This window comes from Nestor notabilis, unplaced genomic scaffold (genome assembly GCF_000696875.1).
Source record: "Nestor notabilis isolate BGI_N333 unplaced genomic scaffold, ASM69687v1 scaffold4611, whole genome shotgun sequence".
In the NCBI taxonomy this organism is placed as follows: domain Eukaryota; kingdom Metazoa; phylum Chordata; class Aves; order Psittaciformes; family Psittacidae; genus Nestor; species Nestor notabilis.
Window position 1 is genome coordinate 101,078 of NW_009915128.1, and position 13,785 is coordinate 114,862.

Here is a 13,785-nt window from a genome sequence, read left to right on the forward strand (position 1 = left end):
CTTATATCATCCAATCCTGTTCATCCAAAATATTTGATATCTGTGCCATTAATTACTATTTTTTGTTTAGCTTTATCACATGTAAGTTGGGACCTAATTTTTGATTATTTGAGCTTGGTTATCATCACAGTGAGCATCTGTCTTCTATGAAGTGATGCCTTTTCTAATTAACTCACAAAATCTTCAGTAATATCTCAAGTCCTTAGCTCAGGTCATTAGCACAGTATCATTAGATTAGGAGTCATTTAAATATTTCTGTTTTCCTATGCAGAGTGTAAATATTAACTAAATTAATTAAGCAGTGTTTCCTAGTGGCTTGAGAATGCTTCAGGATTCACATGATCTGGCTTCTGTTCCCAAGCCTCCAGAGATTCCTTGTGTGACTCAGTGGAATCATGGACTACTTATCTTAGGAATATTCTCAGAAGTTACTTTGAAATCCTCAAGCTAATGATAAGATAAAAAGATAAATATATTTGTTAACTTTTCTTACTCAATTAACACTTGTTAATTAACACAAGTGTAGTTAGAAATCACATGCACTTCAAACTTGTTTAATGTCTATGGAAAATAGTTAAATTTGGGACCTTCAAAAGTAGCTCGACGGAGTTAGTTTCCATTGTAATATCCCAACAAGAAAACAACTATCAATTATCTCATCAATTCAGGCATTAGAGACTGCACATTTCTGCGGGTCAGTGAAATAGTGATCACCGTGTTTCTGTCCGGATACGTCAGATGGGACTTGTTTGGCTGTCTCTATAGACAAGGTATCATTTGCTGTCTTGGGCATCAAATTTCTTTGAAGTAGTTTGGAACTTACTTTCCTGTGGAATGGTTCACCTGCCAGATGATCTGGCTTACTCCATCATAACATGAGCCTGTGCTGCTTGTTTGAGTGAGAATATGGTAATTTTGCCATTTTCTCTGACTCTGAATAAGTTACATGTGCAAGTCCTTTCTTGAATTATAAGTTCAATTAGATTGGGGCAGGGGGGAGCCCAAGTGTATTTAGTAATAGGAGATAAGTCTATTGGGAAGCCAGACAGAAAAGTGAAAAAGTGTATTAGGTGTTACTGCTTTCATGGATTCAGCTGGACTCTTTGTAGGATTGATCATCACTATCATTTTAATCGAACACTGGCACAGACTTCAAAGAGAAGCATTGGATTCCTTGTCTTTTATGCATCTAGATCAAGATTAGTTGTGTTTCTGAAAAATGTGCTTTCATGAAATACGAACTCTTGCATTAAATGTTGGTGTAAGCAGATGTACATAGATGTAGATTTAGTGGACAGTTTGTTAGTGATTCTGTTAAAATTCAGAACTGATCTAAAATGAATGAACTTCTAGCATTGTCTCATATGGCAGGTATAAAAAAATCAGAGAGTAAATATTTCCTTCCTGTATTAAGCAAGGAAAAATATCACTAAAATGGCATTCTTAACGTCTTCCTCTGAATTTTGCAGTAGCATTTTTTGCCTGAAGCTTGTCTAGCTGCTTTCTCCAAGGATCCTTGCACTTCCTTATAATTCAATTCCTAAATATCCGACCTCACAAAATAATTTATTTTTAGCACCACTGCCATTCTCCTCTTAAACTATCACCACCTAAACACAAAAGGCTAGAACTGAGTGGATCTTGCTGCTTTTATCCTTTTTTCCCTCCCAGCCCTGTGCCTGTTTCAGGTAGAGGGTAGCAGAGCAGGCACAGTGACAGACCGCAAACTAACAAAAAGTATGCTGGGGCATAAAGATTCTTTTTAAGAAACTGCTTAATATTTTGATGTTTTCAAATATGTTAGACAAAAATCCCTACCATTACAGCTTGGAGAAAACAGCAGCACTGCTGTCTGGGATCACTTCTTAGTGGTGCCTAGTGACAGGCCAGTATCAATGGGAACAAACGGAAATATACAAATTCCATCTGAACAGAAGAAAGCACTTTTACTGTGAAGTGGTCCAGGGCCACATTCCCCAGGGAGGTTGTGGAGCCTCCATCCATGGAGATAACTGAGAGCTTACTGGACATGGTGCTAGGCAAGCTGCTGGGAGGTGATCTCAAGATGTCTTTCCTGACAACCTCTGCCACTTTGTGATTCTCTGTCTGAAGATACTAATCTTTCTCTCGTTTTGGTGTATTATTAGCTAGTGGGTTTTTTTTCCCAAGCAATTTAAATTTTAACAGAAGAACAATGCACAAGTCCGGAGTTACCTTCTGCCATACATAGCCCTATGGAGAAGAGGTTTAATCAGTTCGTATTCTGCATTTATAGTTAATACTTAGAGCCTTTAAGGAAATATTAAATAGCTAATTTCCTCTATATGTTTCAAGTTGCGCATGTCATTGTGTAGAAAATGATGGTGAGCAGCTGGGAGTTAATGTGCCATACAAAATTCTTATGAATGTGTATAATAGAGTATATACACATATTATTGATCTTATAAGAGTGGTATAAAATGGCATGATACATCCTTTAATTTCACTGGAGATTTTTTTTGAAATAGGCTTTGATGATTTATGTTTCTGGAGTATATGTTTCTATTAAAAGTTAGAGCTGGACAAGTTTAGGATGAAATTTTGAGAATAGAAGAAAAATACTGTTGAAGACAGCATTTCATTCTGAGATTTTAACCAGTTTGTGTGGGTACTTTCTGTATAGTCATCCAATATGATACGTATACTTAGATTTTTTGTTTATCTTTGTTTTTTTCTGGAAATTGCCACATGAAGAAAAACAAAAGGGGGAATGGGAAGAAGGATGCTTATGAATCATGACACTAGATTCTTTCTGTCCTTTGCTGGTTGTGCAAAACCAGCTCAGCTGCAGCTGGAGAATCTTTTTTGGTTGCAGTTGGATCACTGTCTTTGGGACCAAAGCGACAGTGTCTGTTACAGCTTTTGGTGAATTGTTTGGAGGCAAGAGAGTGTCACTTTGCTGTGAATTCAATACAGAAGCTAACTCCACCAGGAAAGTGCCTGACTTCACCCCCCTGTTTTACTGGCTTACCAAGCAAGCCATTGAAAACTGGCTTACCAAGCAAATAAACAAGGTCGTAACTTGATTTTTCTGTGTTTCTTCATGTTATGGTCTTAAAATATGGAAGCATAAACCTTCAGGTTCCTAGTTTGAAAGGTTTTCAGAGGGTTTCATCTGCAGATAAACACAGGACAAGCACCAAGTGCTTCAGATTCTTTCCCTGGGTAGTACTGGGGGGGGGGGGTGTTGTGCTTGATGTCCAGAAATTCTCTTCTGCCAAGGAGTTGGCAAAGATTTCTTGCTGAGGACTGAATTCTTGCTGTGAATTTATGGCAAAAAATAAATATCTTCATCCCTGTATTCTAGCTAGACAGTGTCTGGAATATGCCATTTGCACAGGATCATAAAATCATAGAATAGTTAGGGTTGGAAAGGACCTTAAGATCATCTAGTTCCAACCCCCCTGCCATGAGCAGGGACACCACACACTAAACTATGTCACCCAAGGCTCTGTCCAACCTGGCCTTGAATACCGCCAGGGTTGGAGGATTCACAACTTCCTTGGGCAACCCATTCCAGTGCCTCACCACTCTCACTGTGAAGAACTTCCTTATATCTAATCTGAACTTCCCCTATTTAAGTTTAAACCTATTACCCCTTGTCCTACCACTACAGTCCCTAATGAAGGGTCCCTCCCCAACATCCTTATAGGCCCCCTTCAGATACTGGAAGGCTGCTATGAGAACAGCCTCAGCTTAGAAAAGCGCACTGGGACTAAGGTTGTCCATTACGTCTTGACTTGTCTATATGTTCCTGAGAAGTTTTACCTCTGGTATGGTAGCAACAACAGCAGCCACAAAATCCCAAAAGCATGAGGGCTGGTGGGACACTACAGTGTTAGGCATAGTTACATGTGTGTGAAACTAGTCTGCTTTTCGGCACCTCTGAAAGTAAGGAAAAGACGGTTGTTTTTATAGAACAATTTTCAACATCACACAGAAAGGATTTTGCCTTATATTTGCTAATGAGAACTGAACTTTTATTGTCCTCTGCACCTCAAAATAGAAAGTAACTCTCCCACTGTTTCTGCTGCAGGCAGATGGGAATCAGCACATCTCTGAGCAGTGTAGTGAAGTCCATTGTCTTTCTTTAAAACGTGCAGCCTGCCTTGCTTTTGCCAAAGTAATCTGTCACAAACTTGCTCTCCATTCGTTATCGTCAAAATAAGTTAGAAAGGCTTTTGCAAAGAGGTGATCATTTGCCCATGTGTTCTGTGTGAGTGCTGTCAGAGCACAAAGACCACTGGCAACATGAGCCTGGGTATTAAGTAATCTGCTGAGAACCACTGCTTTCTTCCTGCAGTGGTTTGTTCTTTCTATATGATCTATAAAGTCAGAGAGGAAAAATACCCTAGAGTGCCCCACTATGGGACAGGGCTTTTTTTTTTTTAATAAATCAGGAAAAAAACATGAAAATGTCAGCTTAATCAAGCATTTAAATTTTATTAATCAAGTCTAATTTTTATAAGTGCAAATAATCACTGAAGCTGGACAAATTTGTTCTAGATTGCATCAGAAACATAATTTTAATATTTAATGGTCTGCTGAATTTAAATGGAGAATTATCTTTATGAAACATGCTTTTCATAATTTGCCATTAAATGAGAAATGAGCGAATCAACATAAATCTTACATAAAGGTTATTTAACTAAATGTTGGTACTATAAATATTTTAAATGCATTATGCACTAATTTAAGAGTCACACAGTACACTATATAAAGATGTAAGTTGGGCAGAAAGTGTTTCTTTCCTGCAGCATAATACAATGTGATGCTGCAAGTGATTATCTTGGCTCCGGTTAAAAGAGGCTGTGCTGCAGTTATAATCCCCATGTCAGAGGTTTACATACAGTATCATTTATGGAGTAATCCTTTACTAAAACTTTATGTTACTCTTCTCATCCCAGTAACAGTTACAAAATCCAAATGCACTACAGATTTGGAATATTTTGGCTGGGTTTGGTCACCTGAAGAGAAAACATCAAAACCCTGGATATCTCCAGTGTTTAAAAAACCTGGAGGGTTTTTTTTTCCCTAACCTAAACTTTTTAATTTAAATTTTGCCACATTTTTTCAAATACAGTCTTCCAATATTTCAGGCATCTAAAATAACATTGAAGTTCACAGCTCATAGAGACATTTTTTCTATGAGACTATTTTAATGGTTTTTATTTTTTTTTAATGAAGATTTACATGGCAAAGAAACCTCACTTGAGAGATTGTAGTATAAATAATCAATGTTATATAACATAATATCAGTTTAGTTTCCAATAAAAATTCCCATAGTCACATGGGATTTTTATTTATCTTTGGTTTGGTTTTCTTTTTAATTCAGCCTGGACTTTAAGCACTTGGGATTGTACTGCAATTTTATTGTATTTACCAAAATGTATCAATACCTGGAAAGTACCTCCAAAAGTATTAACTGAGGTAATAATAATATATGTATTGCATACATTGTCACCTGAAATACATAACACAGCTTTTTTCTGCCAAGAAGTTTGTCAGCTCCAAATTTTAATCTAATAGACCATATCACACCTACAAGCTTAAAATTATTTAGATAAATGCTGTTTTATAAGAGAAGTGTATCTGGTCCCACTAGAATCTGAAAACTTTTTTAAGAGGAGAAGTAATAATAAGAGTGAAAACCATTATTGAGCTATTCTGTTGTTCGTAAGATTTGTCGTGGGTTGTTAGTAATTTGTCATTTTATTAAAAAGTTTATTTTGAGGTCTTGCCCAAGTATTCCAGCTCACAACATTTTGTGAAGGTGTTATTTTTAGTAGTCCTGCATATTAAACTTGCCATTGGAATTTGGCCAAGCAAAGAGTGTTTTAGTTTTTTGTTTTGCTGAGCTACAAATGAAGGATTCTGAGATCTGACACTTCAGTGTACAGTACATGTTGAAGCCTTTAGATGGAGACATACTTCAAATAAACATCTAATATTCAGTTCACAGAGCATTGTGTAAATACAAGAAAGAGCTAAAATGAATGTGAACCAAATATTTAAAGAAATATAGATCAAAAGGCCTACCACTTCTGCCATTCTTACATGAAAAATGACTCAGTCTAAACTACATTGGCAACTGAATTTTGAGGACATATAAAGGTGACAATAGTAAAAAGGTTACATGTTCTTGTGTAATAACCTGTATTTACTGCCCACGCATGTTGCTGAGAAATATATTATACTGTAAATAAAGATTCTGTTGTTGACATTACAGAATACTTGTAATCAGTAGCATGCATCAAAAGCCATCTGATAACCATATTACAGTCTCATTTCCTATTAAGAGTCAGACTAAATAACAACATGAGCACTTCCCAGAATAAGCTAACAAAATGCATTCTGTAAGAAGAAATAATTACATTTGAATGTCTGCAAAAATCAGGAAGTATTTTAGCAGTAAAGTACTAATGCTTTTCTTCTGTATTACAGTGTATTTAACCTTACTGGCAAGCTTATCACACTAATTATTATTACATCTAGTGGCTCAGTTATCTTGATGATTACTGCAGATGAAATACCCCAAGGTCAAAACATTAATAGTATAAATCAAGATCAGCTGTATTCCAGATATACTACACTTTTAAATCAGAGTTTGTTAATTTAATTTTTATTTTCCTTATGAATATGTTATAAAAAAGGTAGACGTTCTAATTAAGCTGTATCTCCTGTAAAGTTTGTCCTTGACAGTTCCATGAAAGAAGCAAACATCATGTTGTGAAAATGAGCACAAAGCTGCTACTGCAGTGGGCTTATTGATGACACACGTCTTTACTTCAACTTGAAGTACCTGGAAATTACCTGTGAGAGCCCAGGTGTTTTTACACATTCTTCTTAATTTGTACACATTGCATAATTTTATACTATATCTACACATAAAGAATTTAGTGGCATGCAAACACACGGAGCAGTTTATGTTTGGGCAGTATGAATTGTCACGAAATCCAAACTGTCCTGATCAGTACAGTTCTGACCACATTCACTGCACATCTAAAATGTGTTTAATTTGGAACCAATTCTCATTCTCTCTTTTATTTTTTCTTACGTTAATACCTACATATGAAAATACAAATATCTGCAAATGTCTTGACACCATAATGTGATACAGCATAAAAAGTTTTTTCTTTTGTTATTCATTTGAAACCACCTATTTGTGTTTGAAGGACTACAGCAAGTGAGATATAAGCAAATGTAGAGAAATACTAAGCAGTGGGGCATTGCTTCACATTAAGGAAAATAGTAAGGTAACTCATTAGGGTTATCAGCAGCACTATCATCGGATAGTGCTTCTCCTTTTCTTTTTTCTTAATTTTGCATATTGGTGTCAAACATATATCTGGTATTGCTAAAATGCAGGGATATCAGACTATCTTCTGTGTAGGTGTTTATGTTGCATCAGCCAAAGAACTTTGAAGACAATTCATGGAGTGACTTGTGGTTTGCACATTGTATGTGAGAAATGCAGGCTGATACTGAGAGAAGAACCTTTCATTTAAAGTGGCATTAAGTTCAATGTGTCATTCTTCTGTGGAGTCTTTAGATTCAGGAGGTATTTCAAAGTTCTCTGCAATCATGGGGCTTTGATTCAATGTGCTTGTACATAACTAGAATCTCACCATAATTTGCAGATAATGAGGTTGGAAGTAATAATTATTTTCTTAGCAATCCTATGTTGTTTGTTAGTCAATAGATCATCTTGAGAATAAATTCAAGTTGTACTTAATTGCCAGCTTCCTCAGAAGACTCAGTCTTCCTCAGAAACCACAAACATGAGATTTCTTCGGCGTGCAAATGTGGTGGTTCTTCCTTCTGCTAACCTGGTATAACGTAGCTGCACACCACTGCAGCAGAACAGACGCTCCTCCAGCCTCCTGTGGATTATGAATCACAGCATATTTATAGTCTGAGTTCCTCAAAGAGGGTGGAAATGAATTGGGAGCAATGGCAGTACATAGGAATTAGACTGCGTATTCTTTCTGCTTAATAAGCTTTTAATAGGGCTATTTTGCACAGGAAGGATCTTAACTTTGCAACATTTAAACATCATCTGCTCACTCTTTGGCCGTGAAGTAGCTGACGTGCCGTTATCTGAGGCTGTCTGTGTGTGTTTTTTTGAATGTCATCTGTATTCGTATTGCATTCAAGGGACAGTACCAAGAAGCAGGTTCTTTCAAGACCTTCTACCAGTATGCGGCATACAAGTCTGTGACAAGTGACATTACAGAAGGTCATGTCACTTTAACTGCTTGCATTAGATCTTTCTGATTTCCCCAGTGCCCTTCCTTTGTTTGATTAATACTACTTGATTTCAAGCAATGTATCGGAAGGCATAATTTAGAGCGAGTATTCTAGGAACAGTCTAAGATTTTTACCACAGAACTTTTAATAAAATAATGCTAATATTTCATTTTATCTTCCTGTGTCTTTTCCTGTCCTCCTCCTCCTGTCTCCTCTCCCTCCTTCCCCATCTCCTCCCTCCCTCCATCATACCTCCCCCAATTACAATGCTTGACATAGAGATCTGAATAACTACTGTGTTCCTTCAAACTGAAGCAGCACATGTGCACTTTATTTGAATAGCAATGAGGCAGAATCAAAGGAGAAAAAAATCCATTGTATTTTTTTTTTCTGCAATATTCTTACAACAATGTTACACTGAAATCTGTTGCTCGGTCCCACTGTACCTCTCTTGAACAGCCTTGCTTTGTTCTGCAAAAAGAGATCATACTTCAGTAAATGGCTTTTGTAAGGCTTTGGCATACCGATTCCTCATATACCATATGGTTATGAAGAATCTACTTTCTGTGTTTTAATTTGTGTCAAAGTTCTGGAAACTCTTGGTTTAGTGGATTAATAAATTGTATTATTGTGTCCATATTGTCTGGCTTTGTTCATATTGTTCAGGTTTTGGATTTTTATTTTGAGCACTTCCTTTTGAATTTCAAGACAAGTGAAAGCATGGGCTATATTTCATAAAGAATCATTTATGCATCTTGGGCATAGGATCACGTTTACTACATTTTATTTTGCTGCAATAATTGAATTCTGTTTTCCTTTCCAGTCAGTTCAGTACTCCAAATCTCAATGTAATCAATGATATGACTAACCTAGAACAAGAGCGGAGAGTGGTAGTGGCTTTTGTATTAAAAAAATTGAACAGAGGAGCTGGAAATCTGGGGTTAGTCCTGGGCTTCAAGCAATTTCAAAGGACTTTTTATGTCCTTTGAATGAGTTAACATTTTTCCACTCTATAGAAGCTTGTAAAGTAGTTTGAGATCATTAGATGAGGAAGAAAAAAAAGTTGAGTTTAAAGTATTATTATCTGGATAATTTAGAATGGGTATTGTCAGGCAAGTAATTTCAGCAAGGTTCCATCATTTGCAACAATTTTAGAGGTTTCCAATTCAACTAATTGTCTCCATGATAACTTTAGCGCTAATGTGAGATAAGCATTCTGCTATTCAATCCTGTCAAGATGAGGAATTTCTGGAGGTACATAAAAGAGATCTTTAAGTCTCTGGGGAATATTAATGTTAAAAAGTGAGAGATCTAGTAAGTTTAGTCAGCTCCAGGCGTAGGCAGTATCTGAATCAACAGATTTAGTTTTATACCTTGGGCTTCAGTCATCTAATGATATAATTACAGACTTTCCTGCATGTGGCAAAACTGATTTAAGAGGGTTTACATCTTGCAGAAGTCCTTAACAGCTTGTTTTCATCCTCTCTTCTCAGTTCACCATTTCCTTGGTAGAGCTGATGCTAATGGTTTTGGAGCTGGTTGGTAAACTGGGTCACTGAAACCATCCACCTTAAAAGTTTTAGGGTAGGTAAGTCCTGCACATGGCTCAGGGCAATCACAAGCACAACTACAGGCTGGGCAGAGGCTGGATTAAGAGCAGCCCTGAGGAGAAGGACTTGGGGGTGTTGGTTGATGAGAAGGTCCCCATGACCCAGTAGTGTGTGCTCGTAGCCCAGAAAGCCAACCCTGGCAGTGTTCAAGGCCAGGTTGGATGGGGCTTGGAGCAAGCCAGTCTAGTGGAAGGTATCCCTGATGTGGCAGGGGGTTGGAATTAGATGGTCTTTAAGGTCCCTTCCAACCTAACCATTCTATGAGTCTGTGATATGTCTGCCTAACTTGCATCAGATCCGTTGTCATGCTGCTCCTGCTAAAATTGTTCTCTGGGCAGGAAAGAATTGAAGAGTAATTGTTCCTTAATTGTTCAGGTCGTGCTTCTTCCTTGTGCTTTTGGACATGCTGACTCTTCACCATTTCTTTGTGTTTCTAGTTCTTTTGGTTATAAGCTTCAGGACAGTGCAGCTAGTAGACAGAATTGGAGGCTACTTCACCTCCAAAGTCCCAGGCTTCTTGTTAGCAGGGTTTTGCCCCTCCAAAGTCCCAGGCGTCGTGTTAGTGGGGTTTGGGGACTGGGTTCGGGAACTGGGTTCAAACAAGGATGAGCAGGTGGAACTGAAAATGTTTTGAACTATGCAGTTGACTTGCATGTATGCAGAGTGCTTTTCTAGACGTGTGTTGAGTACACCTATGTGTTGTTTACATCTTACATGGGCCCATGTATCATTATTAACTGGGAGTTTCATGATGGTTGAGTTATATCAGAGAAAGGAATCTGATACACACCCTTTTCGCTTTTAAGTTCTCTTGCCTGAATTTGGTTCTTGGATAACGTTAAAGTCCATTTAGTTTTTGGACATGGAATTGGATACTTATGAAAGTATCCTTGCAGCAGTGTTTGGTGGGAATGATCATGAAGTTTTATTTTTAATGTGTTGTCTTAAATGACAAGTACTCTGTAACTGTTTGTAGCTTCAGTATATAACAAAGTAAACTATCTGTCAGTTTAGCTGGTTTCAAGTCTGTAAAATAGGCACAAGTATTAATGTTTCATACCAACAAGTTTTTCCTTCTCTTGTCCTTTTTATGAATATTTTACAGTACATAATATAAACCTTTTGCATCCATAATATGAGACTGGGCTAGGTAGATCTTTGCAGACCTTCATTATGGCTGTTCTTATATCCTAATAAGTACTTAAATAATGATAAATAAGTATAAATAATGATTATTTTCTGGTTATAAGGAAGTACAACTTCATTTCAATTCCACCAATACAAAATTTTTCCCATAGGGTGGGCTGAAGACTTGATCACAGTGTTACAAGAGAGGGATTTTTGAGGTTTTAGTTTGAATCTGTTTCTGACCTCAGAAAATCACTTAATCTCTCTGTAAACTAGATTTAACAGTGGTTCATTTGATGCTTATGGTGTGATTAATAATTATTAATATTTGTAGAATGAATTGCATGTATATTTGATAGTGTTACACTGAATAGACTTTAAATGGAAAAATACACAGAGGCAGACATAGCAACTGCAGCTAGCATGAATGTGCATAAAGTTAGATGCACAGATTGTATAAAATCACTATTAATAAACAATGCTAATGGTGATAGAGCTTATGGTATATATCACTGTTGTAGGTCATAAGGACATAAGCTAGTATAAATTTATTCCCAGTTTTGTACTCTTCAGAAGTCTCTTGGTGAAAGCTGTAAATTCTATTTAAAATGTTGCGCTTTTCTGCAGGTAACAGTAAATAAAAGAAGCAAACATCTGTGTGTGCTGCATACACACCAGTGGAGGTGACAAAGGATTCCTTTAGTTAAAATCATATATTGAAATTTAAACTGGCTTTTAAATACTTAAATTGTCAAGCAAGCATTTTGTACAGGAAGGGTTTTCAGTATATAATTCCCAAATGTAGGTTAATTAAAGCTGTAACACTTTCCTGAATTTGAATCCCTAGATCAGCTGTTTTTTCCTAGTTGTACATTTTCCTTCTGTGCATTTGTTTCAAACGTTAATAAAGTTTTCATCTACAAAAGGTTCAGAATTGACAGAACAAAACTCTTCCTTTTTAAATCATGACAACTACTACTGTTTCTGTCTGCAGGTAGTGGAGGACATGCTAGAGGACGAGGAAGAAGAGGATGACAGAGATGACAAGGTAATTATCTTTCCTAGCACTTGGGTAACTGGGGATGAGAGAATTTAGACATGGCACTGTTTTTACAGACAGTTAAAAAAGGAGTTGAAGTGTTTTAGTCCAGAAAATTGGACAGAGCTGTTTATCATCCTAACAATGCTACAGTGTGTTGCAGGAAAGGACAGAGGACTATAAATCCTGCTTTTCTGAGTTTTTTTTTCTTGGTCCAGAGCTGGGTCAAATATTTTTTTCTGCCAGGAACAAAAATAATTCAGCCTGTCTGGAACTTGATAGCTCTTGTGAAGATAACTGCAGTGATGCCTGCTTTTGAAGGACAGAAATCTGTCCTGAGTATTACAAATAGGGCTGCACTTTAGGGGAAGAATGGTGTAGCAGTAGCAACTCCATACTGGTTAAAGATGGGATATTGACATCTATAATTTTCAAGGAATTACTTGCTGAAAGAATGGCTGAAATATTTTGCACACTGTTTGACATTTAAATAATCACAATGCTCATAGAATTCCGCTTGATCTGAAGTTGGCATTGTAGCCCAGCAAGCCAGGACTCTTATGCAGACCGTTCAGCTATTTGAGCAAACGTGGTTCTATTTGGAGGCAGCTGGTTGGAATGAGGATTGCAACCACAGTAAATAACAGCTAATTTCCACATCTTATTGAGCCAAGCTATGGGACTGCTTGGATTGGTTGTCCCCCAGGGAGAGGGAAAAGCCAGAGAAAAGAAATTAGAATGACCTTGCACCACTGAGGCAATGGCTGGTGCTGGCAGGACAGATTTCTGGTGAGATGAGTAAGGTGAAGACAGCCCCACTGTTGCTGGTATTTTCATACCAGGAAGGTGGTATTTGTGGAAGAAAAGAAAAGGGAAAAAACTACATAATTTTACAAGAACTCTGAATTAAAATACAGATGATTCTGACCTTCACAAATGTTACCACACTTCTGTTGTAGTACAGCAATGATTTTTTTCTTCTTTTTTCAAGAGAAGAAAGTGTATCTTAATTTATGCCCTTGACCTTTGTTTCTAGTTGAGATGTACAGTTATATACCACTATAAGAACTCGTACGCTGGCAGCAGCATTTGAAATGTCAGAAAATTCACTGTGATTAGTTAATCCCCTGAATGATTATTTTTCTGTTAGCAAACACCTAAGATCTGAGAGATGATAAAAAAGGAGTATTTTCCTCATTGCATTGCCAGCTCAAATATTTTACAATTGACAGAAAGTTATTATGTGATATTCTTCTATACATCACTTAAATTGCTAGCTACATCATTTCAGAATCGGCAAACACTGTAGTAAGAAAACCTTCTTTTACAAAACACATATGTGATGGTTCTTAGCACTAAATGATATGAGCATACACTTCTGGCAATAAAATATATGATTTATTGCAAAGGTCAGTCATGTAGCTGTGGAGAGCTTGTATTTTAACTCAACATGCTGACTTTTCTGATAAACACTGATCTACCATCGGTTTGAGGCCATTTTCTCTCGTTTCTTCCTCCTTTATTATTAGAGCTGGTGCAAAAGTATCATCCCAGTAATGTGTGTATTTCTGGATGTTTTAATCACTGTGATTAGTTCACAAAGAATAGTGTTTGACTGCTTGCAGTTTAAGCCAGCCTATGTACTTACTGCATAGTGTTTTCTGGAAAATGCTAAACAAACTCTTTTTAAAGGGAAGATGAGGGAGGGGGTCCTCTCTT

At 37.0% G+C, this 13,785-nt stretch overlaps 1 protein-coding gene across 1 annotated transcript in view; it reads left to right on the forward strand.

Moving 5' to 3' along the window:
• MCTP1 (multiple C2 domains, transmembrane 1) overlaps nt 1-13,785 on the forward strand; it is a gene marked incomplete at its 5' end in the record, with an annotated part of 149,576 nt that overhangs the window by 100,528 nt on the left and 35,263 nt on the right. Inside the window, one exon of the mRNA XM_010023972.1 lies at nt 12,022-12,075. Coding sequence (XP_010022274.1) covers nt 12,022-12,075 — 54 coding nt within the window. The remainder of the gene's footprint in view (nt 1-12,021; nt 12,076-13,785) is intronic.